The following is a 27,523-nucleotide window of genomic DNA, read 5'->3' on the forward strand; positions in this document are numbered from 1 at the left end:
ATTCTTCCCCTCACCATAAATTTTACAGATAAATTATTTCTTTCTCTCCTAAATTGCCAATGGCATCACCCTTTATGTCTAAGTCATGTACCCATTTTGATCTTATTTTGGTATAATTTGTAAGGTGTTGGTCTATGCCTAGTTTTTGTCATGCTATTTTACAGTTTTCCTGGTACTTTTTATCAAATAGTAAGTTATTATCCCAGAATCTAGAGTCTTTAGGTTTATCAAACACTATGTTCATTACTACTGTGTCTTGTATGCATAACTCATTCCACTGATCCACCACTATTTCTTAGCCAGTACCAAACAGTTTTGATGATTGCTGCTTTATAATATATTTGTAGATCTGGTATGGTTAGGCCATCTTCCTTTATATTTTTTCCATTAATTCCATTGATATTCTTAACCTTTTGTTCTTCCAGAAGAATTTTATTTTTTTTTCTAGCTCTATAAAATAATTTTTAGGTAGAATGGTTGGCATGGCAATGAATAAGTAAATTAATTTAGGTTGAATTGTTATTTTTGTTACATTAGCTCTGCCTACCCATGAACAATTGATATTTTTCCAATTTTTAAAATCTTTTTTTTTTGTGTGTGTGTGTGTGTATGTGAAAAGTGTTTTGTAATTGTGTTCATGTAGTTGCTGGGTTTCTCTTGGCAAGTAGACTCCCAAATATTTTATTCTTTCTACAGTTATTTTAAGTGGAATTTCTCTTTCTATCTCTTGCTGCTGGGCTTTTATGTTCACTTATAGGAATACTGATGATTTCTGAGGGTTTATTTTATATCCTGAAACTTTGCTAAAGTTGTTAATTGTCTCAAGTAGGTTTTTAGTTGAATCATGTAGATTCTCTAAGTATACCATCATATCACCTTCAAAGAGTGATAGTTTTGTTTCCTTCTTACATATTCCAATTCATTCAATTTCTTTTTCTTCTCTTATTGCTAAAATTACTATTTTAGGATAATATTGAATAATAGTGGCGATAATGGGCATCCTTATTTCACCCCTGATCTTATTGGGAACACTTCTAATTTATCTCCACTATGTATAATGGTTGCTGATGGTTTTAGATAGATACTGCATAATATTTTAAGAAAAGATCCATTCATTCTTTTTTCTCTAGTGTTTTTTTTTTTTAAGTGAGGCAATTGGGGTTAAGTGACTTGCCCAGGGTCACACAGCTAGTAAGTGTGTGTTAAGTGTCTGAGGCCGGATTTGAACTCAGGTACTCCTGACTCCAGGGCCGGTGCTCTATCCACTGCACCACCTAGCTTCCCCCTCTCTAGTGTTTTTAATAAGAATGGGTGCTGTATTTTCTAAAAATCTTTCTCTGCATCTATTGAGATAATTGTATATTTTAGTTAGTTTTGTTATTGAAGTGGTTGATTATGTTGATAGTTTTTCTAATATTGAATCAGCTATGCATTCCTGGTATAAATTGCTGTAATCTCCTTGCTAATATTTTATTTAGAATTTGTATTGTTATTCATTGGAAAAATTGTTCTATAATTCTTTCTCTATTGTGGCTGTTCCTGGTTTAGAGCTGCATATTTGTGTAATTAAAAGAATTTGGTAGGGTTCCTTCTTTGCATATTTTTCCAGAAAGTTTATAAAATATTAGAATTGTTTTTTTAAATGTGTGGTAGAGGGGTGGCTAGGTGGTGCAGTGGATAAAGCACCGGCCCTTGATTCAGGAGTACCTGAGTTCAAATCCGGCCTCAGGAACTTGACACTTACTAGCTGTGTGACCCTGGGCAAGTCACTTAACCCCCATTGCCCCGCAAAAAAAAAATGTGTGGTAGAATTCACTTGTAAATCCATCTGGCCCTGGAGATTTTTCTTATTTAGTTCACTGATGGCCTATTAAATTTATTTTTTAATGGGCTTATTTAAGTATTTTTCTCTCTTCTGTTAATCTGGGCAAATTACACTTTTGTAAATATTCATTTAATCAAATTCATCAGTATACAGTTAGGCAAAATAGGTCCTAATTGTTGCTTTAATTTCCTCTTCATTGGTGGTCCATTCACTCTTCTCATTTTTGATACTGGTGATTTGGTTTTCTTCTTTTTTTAATCAAATTAACCAAAGGTTTATCTATTTTATTGTTGTTTTAAAGAGCTTTTAGTTTTGTTTCTTACTTTTAATTTTATTAATATCTTCTTTGATTTTCATATTTTTAATTGGGGGTTTGTAATTTGTTGTCTTTCTACTTTGTTTTTTAGTTGCATGTCCAATGAATTGATCTCCTATTTATCTATTTTATACAAGTAGACATTTAGAGATAAAAATTTTCCTTAAGAACTGCTTCGTTAGAACTTAAAACTTTAAATAAAAATGTTTATTATTTAAATAACATTTAAGAACTACTTTGGTTGCTTTGGCTGTTTTGGTATGCTCTCTCATTGTTGTCATTCTCTTTGAAGAAGTTATTGACTATTTCTATGATTTGTTGTTTGACCCACTCACTCTTTAGGATAAGATTGTTTAGCTTCCAATTAATTTTTGGTCTATCTTTCCATAGCCCTTTATTATATGTAATTTTCATTGCATAATGAATTTTAAAAGATGCTTTTACAATTTCTGCTGTTTTGCATTTGATTTTGAGGTTTTTATGCTTTAATAATTGGTCAGTTTTTGTGTATGTGTCATGTACTACTGAGAAAAACATATATTATTTTCTATCACCACTCATTTTTCTCCAGATATTCTATCATATCTAACTTTTCTAAAGTTTCATTCACCTCCTTAACTTCTTTCTTATTAATTTTGTGTTTAGATTTATCCAATTCTGAGAGAGGAAGTTTAAGATACTCCACTAGTGTAGTCTTCCTGTCTATTTCCTCTTGTAATTAATTTATCTTCTCAAAGAATTTAGATGCTAGACTAGTTTGTGCATATATGTTTAATAGTGATATGACTTCCTTGTCTGTTGTAACTTTTTTTAATTTTTAAATTTTTTTTTTGTGGTAACTTTTAGTACTATGTAGTTTCCTTCCTTATCTCTTTGAATTGCATATATATTTTCTTTTCCTTTCTCTAAGATGAGGACTGCTACCCTTGTTGAGGTTTTTGTTTTTAACTTCAGCTGAAACATAATATAATCTGCTCCAACCTTTTATCTTTATGCTCTTTTTTTCAAATTTGTTTCTTGTAACCAATATATTGTAGGATTATGGCTTTTAATCCACTCTACTTTCCACTTCCATTTTATGGGAGAGTTCATCACATTCACATTCACAGTTATGATTATTAACTGTGTATTTCTCTGCATCCTATTTCCCCCTTGTTTATACTTTTCTTCTCCTTTCACCTTGTTCTTCCTCACCAGTTTTTTGCTTCTGACCATTGCCTCCCTTAATCTGACCTCCCTTCTATCAGCTGCCCCTCTTTTTTCTTTCCCCTTTCCCCTCCTTTTTCTGCCTTCCCTTCTATTAGTGTCCCACCTTTTCTTTCCCCTTTTTCTTCCTACTTCCCTATAGGCTAAGATAAATTCCTATATGCAACTGAGTTATTTTTATTTTGTTATGTATGTTATTTTGTTTTTGTTTTATGTTTTGTGGGGCAATGAGTGTTAAGTGACTTGCCCAGGGTCACACAGCTAGTAAGTGTCAAGTGTCTGAGGCTATATTTGAACTGAGGTTCTCCTGAATCCAAGGCCAGTACTTTATCCACTGTGCCACATAGATGCCCCATGTATGTTATTTTTACTTTGAACCAAATCTAATGAGAGTAAGGTTCTAACAGTACTCATCTACTTCTTTTCCTCTACTTTAATAAATCTTTTGCACCTCTTCCTTCGATGTAATTTACTCCATTCTTTCTCCCCTTTCCTTTTCTCCTATTAGTCTTTTTTTAATCCTTTAATTGTTTTTTTTATATATCATCACATCAAAATCAACTTAGACCCACACCTTCTGTCTATGCTTCTATCTGCCCTAATAGAAATCTTCTTCTCATGTAGGAATGTAAACAATTTAAACTTATCAAATAATATGTTTTTTTTTTCCCTATTTTACCTTTTTATGCTTGAGTCTTGCATTTGCTGATTGAATTTTCTCTTCAGCTCTGGTCTTTTCATCAGGAAAGGTTGGAAATTCCCAGTTTCATTTAATGTCCATCTTTTACTCTGAAAGATTATGCTCAGTTTTGCAAAGTAGTTGAACAAAATTCCTTTGACTTCCAGAATATCATATTCCAAGCCCCCAATCCTTTGAGATTGAAGGTGCTAGGTCCTGTGTAGTCCTGACTGTGGCTCCTTCATATTTAAGTTGTTTCTGGCTGCTTGCAGTATTTTCTCCTTCATCTGATAAGTCTGAAATTTGGCCAATATATTCCTTAGAGTTTTCATTTTAGCAATTTTTTTTTCAGCAAGTGATTGGTGAATTCTTTTAATGGCTATTTTACTCTCTGGTTCTAGGATATCAGTGTAGTTCTCCTTGACAATTTCCTGAAATATGTTGTCCAAGCTCTTTTCAAAATTGAAACTTTCAAGTAATCAAATTCTTTAAAAATTTTCTCTCCTGGATCTATTTTCCAGGTCATTTTTTTTTCCCAATGAGGTATTTCACTCCCCCCCTCCCCATTTTTACATTCTATTAACTCTGATTGATTCCTGATGTCTCATAGAGTCATTAGCTTTCATCTGCCCAATGATAATTTTTAAGGAATTAATTTCTTCAGTCACCTTTTGTACCTCCTTTTCTATTTGGCCAATTCTATTTTTTTTAAGGAATTCTTTTCCTCAGCCAATTTTTGTTCTTTTTTCCAAGCTATTGACTCTCTCTTGCATATGTTTTATTTATTTTCCCATTTTTCTTCTACTTATTTGATTTTTCAAATCCTTTTTGAGCTCTTCCTAGAAGGCATTTTGGTTTTCAGACCAATTCATCTTCCCCTTTGAGGCTTTGCATGTAGATATTTTCCTGGTGTTTTCCTCTTCTCAATTTTGTTTTGGTCTTCCCTGTCACCATAGTAGTTTTCTATGGTGAGGATTCTTTTTTGTTTCTTATATGTTAGCCTATTTTTTGACTTTTACAGTTGAGCTCTATTCTTAGGGAGCCTACAATGCATTAGCCTTTTAAGCTAAGACTGAGCTTCACAGCAGTTGATCTGTGCTGTGGTTAAGAGCCTTCTGCTGACTTGCCAGACACCTCCTGTGCTGTGCTTTGCTCCCCTTTTACCCAGGTGAGACAGACCTTTCCTGAAGTTGTTTTAAATTATTTTAAGACAGAAGATTGTTTAATTTCATTTTTGTGTAGGTTCTATAGCCCCAGATTCCATTTAGAAGCTTGATTTAATGATGTTTCCCAGGAAAATTTGGGAGTGCTCAGGAAACTTCCTGGCTTCTCTCTGCCATCTTGGCTCTGGCCTCATTTTCTACAATTTCAACATTTATTAGTGTCTTATTTGGTTTAAAACACTTGCTACTGGGCATGCAAAGAGAAAAATAATTATAATCCCTTTCCTTAAGGATCTTACTTGCATTCTATTCCATTGACATATTTACTGCCCAGATTAAATAGATTACTCCACCCAGTTGGGTGTGTATGTTAATCCCTCCTTGAGGCAATTCTGTTGAGTTTAAGGTCTGAGCCTTTTCTGTTGAGTGTAAAATTCATTTACTGCTCTGTTCCTCTCCCATCTCCTCCCAGACTCCATAAGCCTTTTCCTGTTTCTTTCAGGTAGGATTTCACCTCTGCCCTTCCCCCACCCCCAGTGCATTCCCCTCACCCCTCAATTTAACCCTAAAGATGTCATCATGGGGCAGCTAGGTGACACAGTGGACAAAGCATCCACCCAGGGAGATCCCAGTCAAAACCCGGTCTCAGACACAAGACCCACTGCATGACCCCAGGTATGTCCCCCAACTCCAATTTCTTATGGTTCTCTAGGGTCTTGTATTTGAAAGTCAAATTTGCCATTCAGTTCAGGTCTTTTCATTTCATTAAAGTACCATTTTTTCCTCTGAAAGATTATGATCAATTTTGCTGGGTAGGTGATTCTTGCTTGTAATCCCAATTCCTTTGCCCCTTGGAATATCATATTCCATGCCCTCTGGTCCTTTAATGTAGAAGCTGCAAGATCTTGTGCTATCCTTTCTTTTTGGCAGCTTGCATTATTTTCTCCTTGACCTGAGTGCTCTGAAATTTGGCTATAATATTCCTAGTTTTCCTTTGGGGATCTCTTTCTGGAGGTCATCAGTGGATTGTTTCAATTTCTATTTTATCTTCTGCTTCTAGAATATCAGGGCAATTTTCCCTGAGAATAATTTGGAAGATAATTTCTAAGCTCTTTCCTTGATCATGGTTTTCAGATAGACCAATAATTTTTAAATTATCTCTCCTGGACCTATTTTCCAGGTCAGCAGTTTTTCCAACAAGATATTTCACATTGCCCTCTATTTTTAATTCATTTGAATTTGCTTTATCATGTCTTGGTTTCTCATAAATTCACTACCTTCAATTTGTTCAATTCTAATTCTTAGGAAATTATTTTCATCTGAGAACTTTTCCATTTGGCTTTTCAAGATGTTGACTTTTTTCTCATGTCTTTCCTGCATCACCCTCATTTCTCTTTCCATTTTTTCCTCTACCTCTGTAACTTTATCTTCAAAGTCTTTTTTGCGTGCTTCTATGGCCTGAGACTAATTAATATTTTTCTTGGAAGCTTTAGATATAGGGGCCGTGACATTGACATCTTCCTCTGAGGGTGCACCTCAATCTTCCTTGTCACTGAAGAAACTTTCTATGGTCCTGACCTTTCTCTGTTGGCTTATCTTGCCTTTCTTTTACTTGATGTTTAACTCCTTAAAGTGGGGCACTGTTTCTAAGCTGCAGTGTCCCAAGCTTCAGAAATCCCAGGTTGTATGACTTAAGGAGGATCAGGTTCTTCACTTGCCTTGCCTGTTCCCTGGTCTGTAGATGACCCCAGACCAACTTGCTAATCAACCAGCTTATTGTGTTGTGGCTGTCAGCTCTGAAGAGCCTGTTTCCTTCCCTCACCTGGGCCACTGCTCCTCAAGCCTACCTCCTGGTTCCCAGCAGGGGTGAAAACCCCACATTCTGCCTCAACACCAGCATAGACCCATGTAGTCTCCCCACTGCCAAGGTCTTAGGCCTCTCACCAGACTGTGAGTTTAGTTCCAGTTAACACAGACACTTCAGCTGATTCAGAGGCTCTTGGCTTTTCCTTCTCTGGTGAGACCTTCCTGGGACTGGATCTGTGTCAGGGTGACTGTGGGGTTGGGCCTGACTCCTGTATCAGCACAGCAGCTCCCTCCTTCTGACCTTCCAAGCTGTTCATTGTTAGAAGATGATTTCAGCTCATTCTTCTGTGGGTTTTACTGTTCCAGGCATGGTCCTATGGCATTATTTGTATATTTTTTGGAGTGACTGTGTCATGAGTTTGATAGCTCACTGCCACCTTGGCTCCACCCCAGGAGTCTCCAATTGATATATATATATATATATATATATATATATATATATATGAATGTCCCTCTCACTTCCTCACATAGTAAATAATGTAATAAATTGATAAAAGAAGCTAAATGTGATGATTTAAAAAGTATTGTTAATGAGAATATACCACCAAAAGAACTCCTAGAAGAGTTATGTTTCTTTGCTTTACATTTCATTTTAATTTTATGAGTTTTCTTTTCTTTCTAATGCTCCTAGAATGATCTGGTTTAGCTGGACCTTATGTGAAGTAATCTAAATGCTTATATTCCCCTCAACTGCTTTTTGATATCTTGTGAGGGTGACCTGTTAACTTTTTTTTTTTGTAATTATACTCGGGAATCTTTTGTACATTAGTTCATGAGGGTCTGTATCAACTTGTTTCTCTATTTGGCAAGGAGATAGAATATTTTCTAACTAAGATGGTTTCTAAGCTCTTTCTGCATCTTTATTGTAGTGAATCTTTTTCATTGGTTAAACTTGGCTAAGAAATAGTGATAAATAGATCAATATCTTTGCATAGATCAATTTCTATTTTTCAAAACTTGTACCTTGATCAAAAGGATGGATTGTAGATATGGTTATCATAGTCACTGTCTCCTAATAATGTAATATTTCCTTTGATCTTTGTTCAAAGCAGTAGGTCACCTGACTGTAAGGACAGCTGAATGTGTAACTCCCATAACAATAACTGGACATTCCTGTCTATTAAGACATACCAATTTTGGAGAATTTATTTATTTATTTATTTGGTGTGCACAACTTCCAGTGCTAAGAGAGCATTCAAAATTTACAGGCATAAGGTTTCTGAGAAATATAAAAATCATTGGCTTTTTAAAAGGTGAACTAAATTTTGTATGTTTAAAAAAATAGCTCCAATTGAAAAGTACTATAAAGTATAAATGAATATACTTATGTACTTAATATTTATCCTCTGATGCCACTCTCTCAATCTGAGGGGTCAGAGATGGGAAATCTCTATTGAATGCCATTGTCTTGTTAAGGGTTAAAATTCTAGCTAGTCTGTCTAAAATATTTAATGAGTGGTCGCCAATAAATTATAAGCTTTAGCAAGAGTTAGACTTTTAAGCATTTATTAAGGAGAATAAGAATTTGGTAAAGAGAGAGAGAAAGGTCTAGATTCCTATCTATTAAAGGGAGAGCGCATTTCTAGCTCCCTTCTCCGCCAGAGTCCAGAGGAAAGAGGGCCAGAGTCAGCGCCAGTCTCTTCCTTCCTCCTCCCACTAGCCCGCGTCACTTCCTGACTCCTGGTCTTGCCCTCAAAGACCTTCCCTTCATGGGCAGAACTCCTCTACAGTAAGTATCCAGCAGGTGGCGTTATTCCAATCGTTACAGTCCCCCCTGTTGTTCCTCAAGAAACAAAATGTTTCCTTGACGGAACAGTAAAAAGAATATAATAACTATTGCTAACTAATAATATGTGAACGACAATATAGAAAAGGAAGAGAGGAAAGTTTTGTCCAGAGGGGCGATTTTTTTTTTTTGTCCTCATGAACCGACGCTTTGACATTAGTCTTGCAAAGGGAGGGCCTCTGCAGAGAATACATGTTCCAGATGGTGTATAAAAAAAAAAAAAAAAAAAAAAAAAAAAAAAAAACCCTAAAGATAGCAACTGTTAAAGAGCAAAGAGAGTCCAGAATCCAGTTTTCCAGACCAGAATCCAGTTTCCTCCTGATGACATCTTACCACTTCAAGAAGACAAGAGAACTCAGAGACTTTATATGAACTGTTTTGCTTTATTAGCTTTTACTATCTCCTTTCTGTTAAGGGTTAAAATTCTAGCTAGTCTGTCTAAAATATTTAATGAGTGGTCGCCAATAAATTATAAGCTTTAGCAAGAGTTAGACTTTTAAGCATTTATTAAGGAGAATAAGAATTTGGTAAAGAGAGAGAGAAAGGTCTAGATTCCTATCTATTAAAGGGAGAGCGCATTTCTAGCTCCCTTCTCCGCCAGAGTCCAGAGGAAAGAGGGCCAGAGTCAGCGCCAGTCTCTTCCTTCCTCCTCCCACTAGCCCGCGTCACTTCCTGACTCCTGGTCTTGCCCTCAAAGACCTTCCCTTCATGGGCAGAACTCCTCTACAGTAAGTATCCAGCAGGTGGCGTTATTCCAATCGTTACAGTCTCAAGGCCCAAATTGTATTTTGTCCAATTATTGGGGAACCAGTAACTAGAACCACTTAACATCAATTCATTTTCACAAAGGAATTTAAAAACAACACTAAAATACATATCAAAGATAAACATAATCACTTACCGCCCCCACCATTACCTTTGAGTCATATTCTTCCCTTTATAGCATATTTTATAAGAGTATTTGACTGAATACCTACAATTAAGGGGATCTTAATACCTCCCATGTTGCTCCATTTTACTTTTAGAGAGCTTTAGTTTTTGGTATTTTTCCTCATATATCCTGAGTATAGGATCAAACGCACCCATTCTGGAAGTTTAGTCCACCAATATGGAACTTCACATGACATCTCTCTCTTGCTGTCTCAATTACCCCCAACTTGCCCTTACACCTGTGGGTTAGGTGATGGACCATGAACCTACAATGAGAACTTGCTCTCAGAGTACTAGGGGCAACATTGGTGTGTGTGTGTGTGTGTGTGTGTGTGTGTGTGTGTGTGTGTGTGTGTTGTAATGATTGGAATGACGCCACCTGCTGGAGACTTACTGTAGAAGAGTTCTGCCCATGAAGTGAAGGTCTTTGAGGGCAAGAACAGGAGTCTTTTCTTTGGCATCAGGAAGTGATGTTGGGTAGGGGGAGGAAGAAGGAAGAGACTAGCGCTCTGTCTCTGGCTTTCCTTTGGACTCTGGTGGAGAGTGGAGCTAGAAATGTGCTCTCCCTTTAATAGATAGGAATCTAGGCCTTTCTCTCTCTCTTTACCAAATTCTTATTCTCCTTAATAAATGCTTAAAAGTCTAATTCTTGCTAAAGCTTATAATTTATTGGTGACCATTCATTGGATATTTTAGACAGACTAGCTAGAATTTTAGCCCTTAACAGTGTGTATCATAATCATTCCTACTACTCATCATTGTGTCCTATTACTAATCACCCACAGACCCCATTGGTATGCTTCTCATTTACTATGATATCACTGACTTTTAAACATAAAACATGTATTTATAGATGAGACAAAGGCAGGAATAATCTTAGCACACACTCAATAGGAAGATAGAAACAGGAAAATTCATATTTGCTTAATAGGAGATAAAAACAGGAATCATCAAAATATAACAATCCACCTATATATAATGTTTTATCACATTATCTCACCAATGCACACAATGTGCATGGGAGAGAGTAGGCATACATGCAGAAACTTGACAGGGCAACATAAGTAGGGAAATTTATTAGCTTAGGTCAATTCATAATGCTGAAAGGAAGGCTTCAAAACCTTGCTCTCTATAGAGACTAGTGTTCAACACCCAATACCTGTTAGATAAAACTTTTTCTCTTCTTTCTGCTCCTATGGTTCTCAAAACTCATGCTGATAAAAGCTGCTATTTTTTTTTTTTGGCTACATTCAGTCACTGAAGTGATGACAGACTCTTTAGCACAGTCACCCTTGGTAGTGTGCAGAAAAAGAGTTATGCTTTTTCAGTTACCATGAATTCCTTTAAAGTACACAACTGCTAAGCTCCTTAGATATGCAAATAGCAAGGCATTCTGCTTTTTCCAGTTGTCTCACTGAAAATCTAAGCCTCTTCCCATAGCAAAACAAATGTAAAGCCTATCTTTTCTCCTATGTTTTATTCTTTCCAACAAGAAAAGATAGTAGTAAAAGCAGAATAGGCATTCCTGAGGGTTTTCATCTCTCTCAGTCTATAGATGGTACTTGACATAAGTAAATCCAGATTTTTTTCCTTTCTTTTTTCTTTCTTTCTTTCTTTCTTTCTTTCTTTCTTTCTTTCTTTCTTTCTTTCTTTCTTTCTTTCTTTCTTTCTTTCTTTCTTTCTTTCTTTCTTCCTTTTTCTTTCTTTCTTTCTTTCTTTCTTTCTTTCTTTCTTTCTTTCTTTCTTTCTTTCTTTCTTTCTTTCTTTCTTTCTTTTTTTGGCAGGGCAATGAGTGTTAAGTGACTTGCCCAGAATCACACAGCTAGTTTCAAGTGTCTCAGCCTGGATTTAAACTCAGGTCCTCCTGAATGCAGTAGATATCTTTTCCCAAAAAGATAGAGTCCAGATCTCTTCCAATGAGCTCTCAGGAGCTACAGAGACCATCAGCCTTCAGGAACTTTCTCAGATGACTTAGTCCCTATCAGCTTTCCATTTCATCATTTCTGCTTTTATGTACATTTTCCCTACAGCTTCTCTGAACCACCTATCTTTCACTTATGGTGTGAAAAGTCAACAATTATACCTTTATGTTAGGTATGATATCAGTAATTCTTGTACAATTTTCCCATTGTTCCAAAAGGTTGTTTTTTTGGTTTGTTTTAAAGTTTTTACTCATAATCTTTAAAACTCTAAAAATAGTTACATGTAAATGAGGTGATGAACCACCATACTCTGTAGCCATCATGACTAATGTCATTAGTTTTCCTTGATTCCTTTCAGTACATTCATCTTAGGGGCAGTTCTCTATAAGATGCTGTGAAAAAAATGTTTTTCTCCTCAATATTTTATCTGAAAGACCATGAATCTTCTCAAGCTGATTTTATCAATTTCCCATCAAGAAATATTCTCTTTCTTCTCCTATCAGAAGCCCAAATGTCAACATGTCAAAGAGACAATACCACTGTTTATAGTTTTGCCCTTGTTCTTATTTCTTGAAGGCTCTTCCAACTATAACATATGTGTCTTAAATCAATCAATCAATCATTTATTAAGTATTTTCTATGTGCCACGTACTGTGCTAAGGGCTGGAATACAAAGGTAGAATGAAATAGTAATTGAGTTTAAGCCACTTTAATTCTTTAATTCACTGGTTGAAAGAACATGTCCACATATTGCTGATTAAACAGGAGATCTACAAGACATACTTTAGGATGTGTGAAGATAACTTCAAAGTCTAGACTTTGTGGTATGAGTCAGTTCATTCTGGAACATTGTGAAGGAGATGATTTGACTCACCAACTGAGGCACAGAATAACTAAAAGGAGCCACCACTTTAGGAAATGGTTATGGGAAAATGCACTAGAATACTTTGAACAGAAACTCACCCACAGAGAGCCTGTTATTTCCCTGAAAAGAGAATCTCATCTTTCACACCAAAGCCTATGTTTATAATTGCAGCCAAATCTCTTTAGTAAATTGAATGAGACTTCAGGAGGAAGAAAGTCCAGAGAGAAAAATTATAACAGTTGTTGTTACTTGTAGTCAAATGTCATGGAATCTGCAGGTCCTTCTGCTACTGTAGACCAACCAATGCTCAGGGAGGTGCCCAACTTATCCGGTAGCTGCTGGGTTTCTGGCCAGAGTCACATGGGGTCTGTCCATGTGAGAAACATACCCCATAGGGCAGCAAAGTGGCAATTCTGCTGCCAATGTCTAAATAAGTCTATTTTATGAAAGTAAGGAAAATGCATAACATGTGTTATGAGGGAGACCTGCTGTAAGGTAAACCCAGCCTCAAGTGACGTGCTGAGAAATGGGCAATAAATGACAAGAATACCACAGAGATTCTCACAGCATGGATGGGAAGATGCCCAAAACATACAGAATCACATTGTTAGCCCAAGTTGCTCATAGTAGGGAAAAAACCCTCTAACATTTAACTTTATCACAAAGCAAGTAAAGAATTGGGTGTCTTGGGGAGTAACCCAGACTGGGCAACAGGAGAGCAGGGTTCAGCCAAGGCAAGTCATTTAAATTTTCAAGAGCTTGGTTCCTTCATCTGTGAAATGGCAGGATTAGCAAAGTAGTTTTCTAAAATTGTTCTGGCATTTAGTTATTTAGGAATAAAATGCTGAATGAACTATTTAAGGTCAGGAGATAAAAGAAAAATTTTTTTCAATGCCAAAATAAAGAAACAGAAATATATGGGAAAGATTTATAATAGGTCTTTCTTATCAAAGTACAAGGACATTTAAAGGGCCAAAGGGGTACTCTCACTCAAAATATATGTTGCTGGATTATGCTTGCTGTTTGATGGGAACATAGGTACATATATTTAGGAGGGATTGGGGGATAAAGCCGATATGATGAAGCTAAATTGTTCAAAGCCTTGAATGCCAATATAAAGAGTTCAGTCTATATTATGCAGGAAATGGACAAAGTTTTTGTTCTTTTGGGGATTTTTGACTCAAGTATATGGGGGATGGAAGAGTACTCTATGTAAATGACCCCCATCCATCTTGAGTCACATTTGTTAAGGGAAATGGACATAAAGGAAAGACCGTGTGGGAGTGTTGGTTTATAATTAGTTTAAGACAATGAATTTCTGGAAGCACTTAATATCAGTGCAGCTGATGGAGTTATTAGAAGGCATGGAAACTTGGTGTCTCTATTTTTTAAAGACAGGCAGAGAGAGAGAGAGAGAGAGAGAGAGAGAGAGAGAGAGAGAGAGAGAGAGAGAGAGAGAGAGAGAGAGAGAAGAGATGAGGAAAGATAGAATGAAATCAGATCATTCATGTATTTTATGATAGTATCAATGCTTGACCTTAGTGTGAAGGAATGTATTTCAGTAGCAAATACACTAAATAGAAGAGAAGCTCTGAAATAAATGATGAAGACTCAATTTGTGCTTAGCAATTTCAGCTCCTATAGGTAGGAGAAAAGGAAGAAAGCCTGAATTTAATGGTCATATAGGCAAGAGAATCAAAGCAGTCTGGACTTAAGTATAGTTTAGAGGGAGGGCAATACTCATGATCTCATGGTGATTAGCACCAGAAGAGGGAGAGTGGCCCAAACTTTGTTCCCTTACTCAGAAAATATCATTCTCTTATAAAAATAGGCTTAAAATCTGCTTAAAAGTGTTTTGCTTTGTGGTTATTTACCTCTCTCCTGTTTAGTTTCCTTTATCAGAGTGGATATGAGTACTTTTTGCATTATGATATGGTTAAGAGATGACCTGAAAATAATGTAGAACATTCTCTAATTCTTTTAAATTCAATTTCTTATATATTTGTTCATTTGTTCAGACTCTATTCCTGTTTGAAGGATAGTCATCTTTCCAGGAACCTCTGTGATCACAGCCATTTTCTGTCAGATTCTTCTGACAGAAGATGGCTTTGAGAAAATGTGGTATAATAGAAAGAAAACTGAATTTAGAATGAATCAATATGGCTTCTAATCGTGACTTTGTCATTTAATTCCTTTTTGACATTAGTCAAATCACTACACTTTTTTGGACTTAATTTTCTCTTCTTAAAAGTGTTGGAGTAGTTGGCTTCTTACATTCTTTCTAGCCTAAATCTATACTTTTATAGATTATAGAGATGTGTCCTCTTTAAGGAGATGGTTCTAGGATGTTATCATGGACACAAAAGAAAGGGTCTGATTAGAGAACCCCATTACTGTGATGAGTAAGCTTAGGAAAGGTTTTATTATTTATTTTACTTGAAGTTGACAATACTTGTTCATTTTGCTTTTACTGACAAGATTTGCCTAAGAGAATGAGAACAAATTACAAGGGGTCCCAAGTTATTCTTGCATCAAATAAAATAGTCATTCTCATAGATTAATATTGTTGGGGATTCTGAATTTTGCTGTCTGACATCAAAACATGGAAGAAGTGAGGCAAAACTTATTTCACCTTAAAAGAAAACGCCAAAAAACTAAAATTAGGAAGCTGTTTTAGACCTAACTTTTCATACAGTCATATCATCTTGATGTTCCCTAGTCCCAAGGAGCTACATACAGAACTAAGTGGCAAAAGTATTAAAATCTCAAAGTTCCCAGAATCATCTGGAATCAGCCACCAACTTATTAGTACTTACTAATTCATTGGACCTACTCTTTCCACATCAGAGGGCTTAATAAATATTTGTAGTTTCATTGAATCTGTGATAGATAGATGATGAGTAATTTGTTAAATAGTTACTATATGATGAGTACTGAGGATAGAGAAATAAGAAAATGAGGTAGTCCTTCCTGGCACTAATATTGTAATGGGGAAGATAAAACAAAAAGGGGAACTTGAAAGGAGGAAAGGGAAGCTGGGTCCTCAAGAAAGTGAGTGTTAGTGGGTCAAGACAGTTGGTGGGGAGGTAGAACAATCCAGATAGTGAATTGAAATAGGAATAGCAGTCCACTCATGGACTTACCAAATAGGAGAATAGGTCAAAGATTTGAATCATCCTAAACTGACATGATAGAAAGTCACTAGAAAGAAGTATCTACTGTGCCACTTAGTTGCCCCCAAAGTCAATGGTTTTCTAGGGCAGTAAAGAAGGAATATTTTTTGTAATGAGTTGCTTAAATTGTTTTGCTTATCACAGTGAAGATCTTAGCATAGCCCCATGAATGTTGCCTTGAAAATATACAGAAAGGACTTCAGAAATGACTACGGAATTAATGGATTGTCACCAGTATTGAAAAGTATGTCACTAATCACTGAGTGCTTTCCACAGCATCCTGATTCCAATTATACTCTGAAGAAGCGAGTAAACTCTCTGATCCTGACAAAACTTCAGTCACCTGAGGTGAAGAAAGTTCTCACCAGAGCACCTAACTCACAGTTGATGCCAAATATGCCACCATCCCTGCCACCACCACCACCACCACCACCACCACCACCACCACCGGCCATTGGTGGCACAAGTAAAATAGATCAGTATTCCAGAATTCTCTTTCCTGTGGCATTTGCTGGATTCAACTTGGTATATTGGATTGTTTACCTTTCTAAAGACACTATGGAAGTGAGTAGTAGTATTGAATAGTTTTCAGACCAAATAACCTGTACAGATAGTATCTATATTTAGTGTATCTATAATTTATATTGAACATAGCATAGGGACTCAGGCTTTTAAAATTCTATTAAATAAGGAAGCATAGTTTGTATAGCATAATGTAATAATATACTAAATAATATTCCTAGCAAAATCTGAAGGATGTAAAAAATAACCTTTCTGGAAGAAATGCTATTTTCTAAAAGATTGTAATGATACTTAATTGTAGATATAAGAGATTTAAAGGAATTTTTTTGTGTCAATCATTGATGATTAATTTTCCCAGCTAATCAGAAAATAAAATGCATGGAAATGCTAATACCTCCAAAGGTTGCCTTAAAAGGCACTAATTTTGACCAATCTTCTGAAGAACAAAATTATAAATATACCCTAAATATTTATCAATAGGTGAAGATCAGCATGGAGGTGACTTTTTATATTGGCTAAGAATGGCTTTCACTTGCATTGTGAAATCAGCATTCAGCCTGACCATTATTTTTTTTAACCTTGCTGTGCTCTTTTACCTCTATAAAGTATGGTATTTGTATATTTATGAATTATTCATTTGATATAAAATATGTATGCATATGTACATAGCTTAAGCGCTATTCAAAAAAAAGATGCAGCTGTATACTATTAAATTGTCCTTAAGTAAATGTGTTTTACACTGTGCCCTACAATTATTGAGGTGGTAGGGATTGGAATGAAATAATTAAAAGCTTATATTTTATATATAAATGTCTCCTTTTTATCTTCTTCTTGTTTTCAAAAATGCCCAAATAAAGCAACCCTGACCTTGTTACACTTCTAGTAAAAGTATTAAATAGTCATCCCTAATGTAAGGAAGTTCAAACTATGCATTTATTAAGCACCTGCTATTGATCCCCTATCCCCTTAAAAGAGCCAGATTCAGGCCACAAGTTTACAGACTGACATGGATCACTGCTTAGGTTGGCATTGTGGGGGTATTGAAAGAACTAAATGGTGAACCAGGAGGTATTTCACTTTTATTTGGTGTTGATAAACAATCTAAGCAACATAATTGTTTGAGAAATCATTTCACCAGTGATTAGGAAGGACTAACTAATTGTGACCTTTGGCAATTCACTCTCCAAGTCTCAGTTTCCTGTGTGTGTTTGTGTGTGTGTGTGTGTGTTTAAAACGGATGGGCCTCTATAGCTCTGACAGTCTTCTATGGTTTTCTGCTAAATTCAGATAATAAATAAATTCAGTTCTAAGCTAATGAACTCTGTAGTACTCAGACTTCTACAGATCTTGGTCTCACATTGCTAGTTACATGTGATTCTCCAGTGAAGTTAACAAATAATAATAATCCACATTTATCAAGAAATACATAAACAAAAAGTTAAAGATTTGCATAGAAATTTAGAAAAGTTAGATAAATTAGAATCATGGAAACTAATGAATGTGAATGATAGAGAGTGTACGAATTACTCAGGTCACATGGCACATTTACAAAAATTTATGTGTACTAAGACATTAAGTACTTGTGAAATTCAGAAAATCATATTAAATATATCCTTATGGAATTAAAATAAACAAAATTATAATCAATAAAGGAACATCAAAGAAATGATTCAGTTATACAAGAATGTCTCGAAAAATGGGGAAGAGTAAAAAAACAATTCAAAGAAGTAATAGATAATTTAAACAAAGAAAATAACAACAATAAGACATTATACTAAAATGTAAAAGACATCAGGGCAGTTAGGTGGCACACTGGATAAAGCACCAGCCCTGAATTCAGGAGGACCTGAGTTCAAATCCAGCCTCAGACACTTGACACTTACTAGCTGTGTGACCCTGAGCAAGTCACTTAACCCCAACTGCCTCACCAAAATAAAATAAAATAAAAGACATCAAGGCAGTGTTTTGGGGATAATTTATGTCCTAAAAATTTTCATTTAAAAGGAGAGAAATATGAGACCAATGATTTAAGCATTTAAGCTAAAAAAAAAAAAAAGATAAACTGGAAGAAGGAAAGAAAAGAAGCTTTTACAAAGCAACTAAACACAAAAATAGAAATTCTAAAAATCAAAAAAGTTCAATAAAGTTGGCAAAAAACCTTTTAAATTAGTAGAACCAGATATTTTAAATAATAAAATAGGTAAATTTTAGTTAATTTGATAAGAGAAGAAAAATTATGAAAATGAAAAGTGAAAAAGGAAGAATCATGATAGATGAAGAGGAAATAAAGAAAACTTACAAACTAATTTTTAACAATTTATCAAGTATCAATTTGTCAATATCAAATGAAATGGATTTCATCAAGATATTAATTACACAGATCTGTGGAAAAATACAGAGAAGTATAACTAACTTATATAATAACAGAGAAGTATAAATAACTTAATTTGAGGGATATAACAATGAATGAACTCCCAAAGGGGGGAAAAGTCACAGGCCCATCAAGCTCAACATCTGAATGCTTTCTATCAAACATTCAAAAAAGTAACTCTAAATTGTTTAGAAAAATGGAGAATAAAGACATTCTACCAACTTTGTTAAAAAGGAAACATTGTACTGATACCTAAGGTTGTAGTTGTTGTTAAGTCAGTTCTGACTCTTTGTGACCCTATGGACCCTGTGTTACTGTCCACAGAGGTTTCTTGTCAAGTATACTGAAATAATTTGCCATTTTCTTCTCCAGTAGATTAAGGCAATAGAGGTTAAGTGATTTTCCCAGGGTCATGAAGCTAGTGGATATCTGAGGCTGGACTTGAACTTGTCTTCCTAGCATCAGGTCAGCACTCTACCCACTGAGTCACCTAGCTGCCTCCAAGCAAACAGAAACTAAGGGATTTGCCCAAGGTCAATAGATGGTAAATGTCTGAGACTGGATATGAATTCAGATCTTCCTGACCTCAAACCCAGCACTCTCTCCACTAAATCATCTAACTACTCTGATAGCCAACACAGGGATGCATAAAGAAGTGAAACAAGACTACGGACCAATAAATAGTGTTTAAAAGTTATGGACAAAAGTTTAACAATGGACTACAAAACTATTTTTTAAAAATTTTGTCATATCCCAAACCAATACAAATGATCTTAAAAGATAAAATGTACAATTTTTTGAGAAGGAAATCACTAGGAAAAAATCATCACATTAAATTTCTAATAAGGACCTTATATCCAAGATATATAAAGGTTTGACATAACTAAACATATAAGCACGTAATTATCAGACTAACATATGTAAACTATCAAAAACTATATGAAAAATGCTCCAGATCCCTAATTTAAAAAGAAAATGACAAAGTAAAAGCAACCCAAAAATTTCAATTCATGCCTTTTATGTTGACAAGAGATGACAAAATAGAAAAGTGGAAGCTTTTGCTTCATGGTTCTGGTAGTACAGGTGCCCCAATATATTCACAATTGAATTGTTAATTGTTTTAATAATTATGGGAAATAATTATGTTCTCCAAAGTTATTAAACCACACATACCCTTTGCTCAGTGATACTAGTATTAAGTATTTACTATGGAGGTAAAGAAAAGAAGGGATGGACGCAGATATGTAAGAATATTCAAAGAAAAATTTTAGTTAAAGAATTGGAAAATAGTATATGCCCATCAATTCAGAAATGGATGAATAATTTTTCATATTTGAATAGAACCATATCAATATCAAATGAAAATAATTACTAGAACCAGAATTAGTCACTAAAACCAAAATAATATTGCTTCATAAGAAATGATGAACATGATGGATTCAGAGAAACATGGGAGAATTTATATGTACTGATGCAGAGTGGAATAACAAGAAATGGAAGAAGTTAATGCCAATACAATAATAAATAATACAAAAGAAAACAACTTTGAAAGAGGTCAAAGCTTTAATAAAAGTAAGAACCTATTGTGAGTTCAAAAGACCAGTGATAAAATATTTCTCACACCCACTTACATATTAGGGAATGGTTTTCATTTTTTATGTTTCTTCTGATTCCTTATCTATCTATGAAACAACATATTTTGGTGAAATACTATGCCAAACTTTTCCCCCAACATAATACTTTTTTCCTCCTACTTCTCTTCTTTTTTCTCTTTCTGCTTCTGAAAAAAAGAGGTCCTACATATACCAACATTTTCATAAGAGCACATTTATGGTAGGAAAGAATTTGGGAACAAAATGAGTGCCTAATGTTTTAGAAATGCCTGAAATTCTGGTATTTTAATAAAATATACATTGTTATTTAGCAAGAAATTGTAAGTATGAGATATTTAGTGGGAAATCACACTAAAATTAACAGAACTAGAAGAATTATCCATAAAATGACTTTAGCGATATAAATGATAAGATAACTAAAAGAAGTGAAACATCTGTTTTACTGTGAAAATGATAATAGTCCCACTTAACAGATAAAGCAACCTCCCTTTGGTTGAAAGGATATTGTTCATATTGTAAAACGGAGTCACATTATTGGATATTGTGAGTTTAATTTTTAAATTTTTTTCTGATTTTGTTGTTTTGCTTATTGATTTGTTTTGGTAGCAATGGAGAGAACAAAAAAGAAATATGACAAATGTTAGAAAGACCATGGGAAAGCAGTCACACTGTTAAACTGTTAGTTCCACTGTTAGTGGAACATTGAAGTTGTCTAATCATTGTGGAAAACAATTTGGAACTATGCCGCAAAGTTATTAAACTATACTTATCCTTTGACCAAGTCATACCATTATAAGGTCTATATGATAAAGAACTCAAAGTAAGAAGAAAAGGCTCTATATATACAAAAATATTTCTAGCAGTTCTTTTTCATTATAGTCTGAAGTTAGAAATCAATAGTGTGCCTACATAATTAGAAATGACTAAACAAATTGTGATATATGAATATGATAGAATATTATTGAGGCAGGAAGGTGGCATTTTGGATAGAGCACTGGGTCTGGAGTCAGGAAGACTTGAGTTGAAATCTGGCTTAGACAGTTACTAGCTATTTGACCTAGGGCAATTCACTTAATCTGTCCACCCCAGTATCTTCACCTGCTAAATGGGGATAATAATAGCACTTATATCACAGGATTGCTATGATGCTTATGTTAGTTAATATTTGTAAAGTCTGCCTGACACTTAATGAATGATTGTTCCTATTCTGCTTTCCCTTTACTGTGCTGAAAGAAATGCCATAATGGGCAGTTTCAAAGAAATTAGGAAGACCACTATGAACTGAAGCACTGAAGTAAGTAGAATTAGAATATGTACTAAGACAATAAACTTATGGAGAAAACAACAACTTTGAAAAATTTTAGAATTCTAATCAATGCAATGATAAATTAACAATACAAAGAAGAAAAAACAAAATCTGATATCTACTTCCTGCTGAAAAGGGGATGGACTTAAAAAGTAGAATGAAAAATTAAATTTTGAACCTGGCCAATGTAGGAAAATTTTCTGCTGACCTTTGGATATTTATCATGAGGGTTCTATTTTTTCATTTTAAAAAATTTTCACTTGGGGGGTAGTGAAAGAGACATTTTAAATGCTTATAAAACAAATAAATGGTAAAACAATAGAACATCATTTGAGGAGGTGGGATTAAAGGGAAAAACAATTTCAGAAATGAAAAATAAATCCACCAATATATTATAAAAATAAGATTTTATTTTTAAGTTTTTCTGAAAATGAAGACATGAGATGGAGATTCAGGGCCTGATGAAATAAAATAGAAATAAGTAAATGGGACTAAGTTAAGAGTGTTTTATGAAGTAGTAAAAAAAAAAAATAACATTATTTGGCCATACAGAGGGGGAAAAAGGCTTTTTTGATAACTTGATAACTTGCTTCTGAAGAGTGTAGAAGTGGCAATATTTTGACCAGTTCTGAACAGTTGAGAGGAACACTGCCTTCTCGAGAAATATAGTGTGTGGGAGATATCATATCTGATGATCATTGTGATTGTGCCATTGGAAGAAAGCTGTAAAATATCTCTAGTTTTAATGAAGTCATATTCAGGAAGTTAAAAGAAATTGCTAGCAAAGGTTTTATTTTCTTCTCCTCTGCCAATTGAAGGAAGGGACACTATAAGAGAAAGAATGATATGGGAAATGAATATCTGGATAAAAAGATGGCAATTACTAACTTGGACATTAAGTGTATTTCATGAAAATGGAAAAATTCTGCTTTCCAGGATATGTTTTGATCTGATACAAGGGTTTTGCTAGCTAAATATGAATCAACAGGGCAATGTGGCAACAATAAGTGAAAACAAAAACAAAAAAATTCAAGTTACTTGAAATGCAGAGTAAGAAACTATCTGTCTGTCTATCTTCATGATTCATATATGTAAATATGTTTATCTGTGTGTGTATTTGTTAAGGGCTTCTAGTGGGTGGACAGAGAGATAATTTTTTTGTGAGAGACTTGCAAAAATGAGCATAAATAAAAGTTTTATTTAATAAAAGTACAGGATATACAAAGTAATTTTTCAATCATTAAATGATCTATATCTATATCTATTTGTATATAAATACTTTTAAAAATAGTGGACATGATACTATCTTACACAAGTCTTTATTCTATGCATATTGAAATGCTTGTCTTGATGACTGCTGAGTTGATAATAAAAAGAAAATGACAAAGAGAAAGGAAGGGATCAGAGAAGGAGAGAGGAAGAGAGAGAGAGAGAGAGAGAGAGAGAGAGAGAGAGAGAGAGAGAGAGAGAGAGAGAGAGAGAGAGAGAGATCTGGATAACGGAGGTAATTTAGACTTTATGTAAGGAAAACATTTTTACTCACCATTGTTATCTCAAGTTAGAATGGGCCATTTTAGTAACACTGATTCCTTTGCACTAGGGCCACCTTAAGGAAAAACTAGATAACTGCTTGTTGGTTATATCATAGAAGGAATTCATTGTAGGGACAGCTAGGTGGTGCAGTAAACAAAGTACAGGTCCTGGAGTCAGGAATACTCATCTTCCTGAGTTCAAGTCCAGGCTCAGATACATAGTAGCTGTGTGACCTTGGCAAGTCACTTAACCCTGCTTGCCTCAATTTCTTCATCTGTAAATGAGCTGGAGAAGGAAATGGCAAACCACTCCAGTATCTTTGCCAAGGAAATACCAAATGGAGTCATGAAGAATTGAACATAACTGAAAAATGACTGACAACAGTAACAGAGGCAATTCTCTCTAGCACATAACTTAGATTCGTTTGTAATTTTTTTGGATTGCGTACACAATTCCTGAATTCTTTGGGTAGAAAAAGAAGGGCAACCAGCATACTGAAAGAATCTGAAAATATCCCATATCAGGATGGGTTGAAGTAAATATGGATACTTAATCAGAAGAAGAAAAGATTTAGAGAGGACATCATTACAGTTCCAAATATTTGATGTTGCACCACTTAAAACTGGACTGAGCTTATTCTGCAGCCATAGAATTTTTGAATATTGAACTCCATCAAAGATATATTGATGTCCATTTAGGATTACAATAGAGGGAGTGTGTGTGCTTATTCAAATATAAACTGTAGTAACTGAGGTTTCTTCTAATGCTATGACTTTCCATTCTATTGCATCTTTAAAAAGAGAGGAATGATGAAGCATATTACTTAACAACTCTTACCCTAGAGGTAATGAAATTGAAGGAGACAAATATTTTTTGACATGACCAGTATAAGAATTTGTTTTGTTTGATAATTCATATTTGTTATAATTTTGTTTTCTTTATTATTCAGTTGAGAAGTAAATGATGAAGAGATAAAATAAATGGATGTTTACCAATCAGGAAATTTTCGATAGGAGGGCAAAACTAGATTATTTAAGGTCTGTTTTAATTCTAAAGTCTGATTATGCAATAGTTTTATTAATAACATTGCTAAATGAGAGAAATTGTCTACCATCATCATAAAAAGTAACACTTGCAAATATAGAATAATTCAATTAGTGAAAAGTTTACTTATGAGAGGAAAGAGGATTTGCTTCCATGAAGTCTTCCTGATTTATTATGTGTTACTATTAACTCATATTGTGTTTTTTTCTGGCAGTCTAACCATTTTTGCCACAGAAGAATAAATAATAGTCATTGTCCTAAAATCTACAGTCATTTAGCTATACGCACCTTTCTAATTGGATGGGTTAGACTACGAGCAGGTATTAAAAAGAAAAGCCCCCAAGAAAAAGTTTTCACAAAGTAGTACTTTGGAATTATCAAATAATATCTCATAATATTCCTTTAGGAGTTATTCAAAGACAGATACCCCCTCATACCCTCTACATTTATCTCCAAAGTTTACTTTCTTGAAATTTAATATTTTCTTTTTTTCCAGAATTTCAAGGTGGATAGGCACAACCTGATGTTGTAGAGTTCCTTGTGCAAATTTACAGTGATTCATCCTGTTGTAGTGGAAAGGACATGTGGCTTAGACATCTTAATGTAAATACTATTTCTGATATTGCTAACTTTGATTACTTGGGCAAAGAATTGTTTTCTTTCAAATGAATTTTGTCTCATGAGAAAGTAGTGAGAAGAACACTGGATCTGCCATGAAGAGAAAGCAATCTTCCAATGGTGCCTCTATAACTTATAAGTAAATAACAGCAACAACAACAACAACAACAATAGCCATTTCTATGTTGCTTACCATGGGTCAAGTACTTTATAAATATTATCTCATTGATCCTCACAATAACCCTGGGATTTAGGTGCTTTTGTGATCTCCATTTTACATTTGAAGAAACTGAGGGAAATAAAGATCAAGTGACTTGTACAAGATCACAAAGCTAGCAAATGTCTGAGGCCATATTTAAAGTCAGATCTTCCTGACTCTGACCCTGATCCTATGTCCATTGTGCCACTTAGTTGCCTGATTCTACAAGTAATTCTTTCAATTTAGAATCTTAGGATTTAAAGCTGCAAAGGACCTTGTGGTCCTCCAGGACAGCCCTCTGTTAAATGAAACAGAAAAGGAAACCAGGCCCAGAAAAGTTAAATGACTTGCCCAATTTTATACAGGTGGTAGTTGGCATTTTTATTATTGTAATCTATCTCCTTAAATTTTGTGAAGCATGATACATAGCTCATCATATTTGAGTTTCACTACATTGTGATATAGGTACTACTACAGGGATAATTATTTCCATTAGATATGAGGAAACGGAGACTAGGAGATGTAAGTAAGTTTTCCCAGGGCCACAATGCTGCTAAGTGCCCAAAGCAGGGTTTGAATTCATGTTTTTCTCAATACAAGTCCAGGTTTTCTTATTCCAAAGCTACACCTTTCTTTCTTGCATTGTCCTGCAAGATGTATATAAGCAAATCATATAAGCTTTAAAAATATCAGCCACTAATGACTTATAGAGTTGTTATTAGAAGTGACTTTTATATATGTTAAAGAGTGATAAAGATATAAAAGGTTATTATTTAGAGAAGATATTAGATTAAGTGACCTTTAAGGTTCCTTCCAGATCTCACTTCTGCATTTTTATATTTTCTTCAGGTCCCTGTGCCCTTCAAACAAACTCAGGGGTTGTTGGTCCAAGTATGGAATGTTAACTGTGCTTTAACTGAACCCATGCCTCCCAGTTCAAGTCTGGTCCCATCACCGTTATAATGTTGCTTCATTAACTGCTCACATACAATCTAGGTGTATAGAGAATGCAAAACAATAAAGTAAGGAAGCAGTAATTTTCTTAAAGGTCAGTTCAAATGCCACCTCATACAGAAAGCATATACCGATCTCCAAAGGGCCCCAGAATTTTACTTTGTATATATTTTACATGTCTATTTTTATTTATTTGCTTTACATTTACATATTATTTATAGACTTGTTTACTTAATTGTACTACTTACTCCCAGTGGAGTATAATGTCCTTGAGAGCTAGAATTTTGGGTTTTGTTTCTCTGTACCCCAAGTGCCTAGTACACTGCATGGACTGTGGCTGCTTAATTAATACTTAATAAACAGAAGTATATCCTCTTTATGATGGTTATATTTCACCTATATTAGCATGCATACTTTAGACACTAGTTCATTTAAAGGCAAAATGTAATAGAAAAATCAATTAGTCTGGGGGAAATAGTGCATGGCCTTTTCTATTTCATTAACACTAAAAGGAGTTTTGCATAGTGCAGTAAAAAGTCAGTAAACTGATCCTGAGCAGAATACATGCAAACCAAGGGGGAAAATCTATATACACTGATTAAATTATATACATACATACATAAATACATATATATTTTGTGCATATATATACACACACATATATTTATATATTTCAAGTTATTTTGACATTTTACAAATGCTTAACTTTAAGATGTAGGCCCACCTGTAGCATTTTTTATTTGAAACTGCAGAATCAGATTCTCATGATTACTTTAAAACATTTAGCAAGTATCATAGTTCATTAGAGGAATTAACTAAGGGAAAAATAAATGTTAACTTTGTTAAACAAGCTAACTGTCCAAAGGTGGTCAGTATGCTTCAAAATGAAAACAGATCTTGGGAAAACAGAAAGGTCAGAAAATCAAAATTTCTCCAAGGGTGGCCTTTCTGAAATCATCCTGCTTCTCATTTCTTGTAGCACAATTCTATTGCATCAGCATCATATATCACAGTTTGTTTAGCCGTTCCCCAATGAATGGGCAATCCTTTGATTTCCAATTCTTAACTACCACATAAAGAACTGCTGTAAATATTTTTGTACAAATAGGTCTTTTTTGCTTTTGGGGGATGTCTTTGGGATATAAAGCTAGCAGTGGTATTGCTGGATCAAAGGGTATTCACAGTTCTATAGACCTTTGAGCATAGTTCCAAATTGCTCTCCACAACAGTTGGATCTTTTCACAACTCCACCAACAGTGGATTAGCATCTCAGCTTTCCCACATCTCCTCCAACATCCAATATTTCCCTTTTTTGGTATAATTATGAACTGATGTAAAGTGAAGTCAGTATAATTAAGAGAATATTGTGCACAGAGACAGCAATATTGTTTCATGAAGGTCTGTGAATGACAATTATTCTCAGAAATACAATGATCCAAGACAATCTCAAAGGACTATGGCTGAAATATACTATCTACCTCCAAAGAAAAAAACTGATATTGACTGGAGACAGACTGAAACATGCTATTTTTCACTTTCTTTCATTTTTTTTCTTTTATTCAAATTTTCTTGTAAAAAATGACCAGTATGGTTATGTGTGACCTAATTGCACATGTATAGTCCATATCTGAT

The 27,523-nt window shown here is 34.6% G+C and overlaps 1 protein-coding gene across 5 annotated transcripts in view; it reads left to right on the forward strand.

Moving 5' to 3' along the window:
- GABRA6 (gamma-aminobutyric acid type A receptor subunit alpha6) overlaps positions 1 to 17,057 on the forward strand; it is a 68,314-nt gene extending 51,257 nt beyond the window's left edge. For all 5 annotated transcript variants that reach the window (XM_043989226.1, XM_043989225.1, XM_043989228.1 and 2 more), the window contains one exon: positions 16,008 to 17,057. In XM_043989226.1, the coding sequence (XP_043845161.1) occupies positions 16,008 to 16,316 (309 nt within the window). In that variant the 3' untranslated portion in view covers positions 16,317 to 17,057. The remainder of the gene's footprint in view (positions 1 to 16,007) is intronic.
- The last annotated feature ends 10,466 nt before the right edge of the window (positions 17,058 to 27,523 follow it).

This window comes from Dromiciops gliroides, chromosome 2 (genome assembly GCF_019393635.1).
Source record: "Dromiciops gliroides isolate mDroGli1 chromosome 2, mDroGli1.pri, whole genome shotgun sequence".
In the NCBI taxonomy this organism is placed as follows: Eukaryota; Metazoa; Chordata; class Mammalia; order Microbiotheria; family Microbiotheriidae; genus Dromiciops; species Dromiciops gliroides.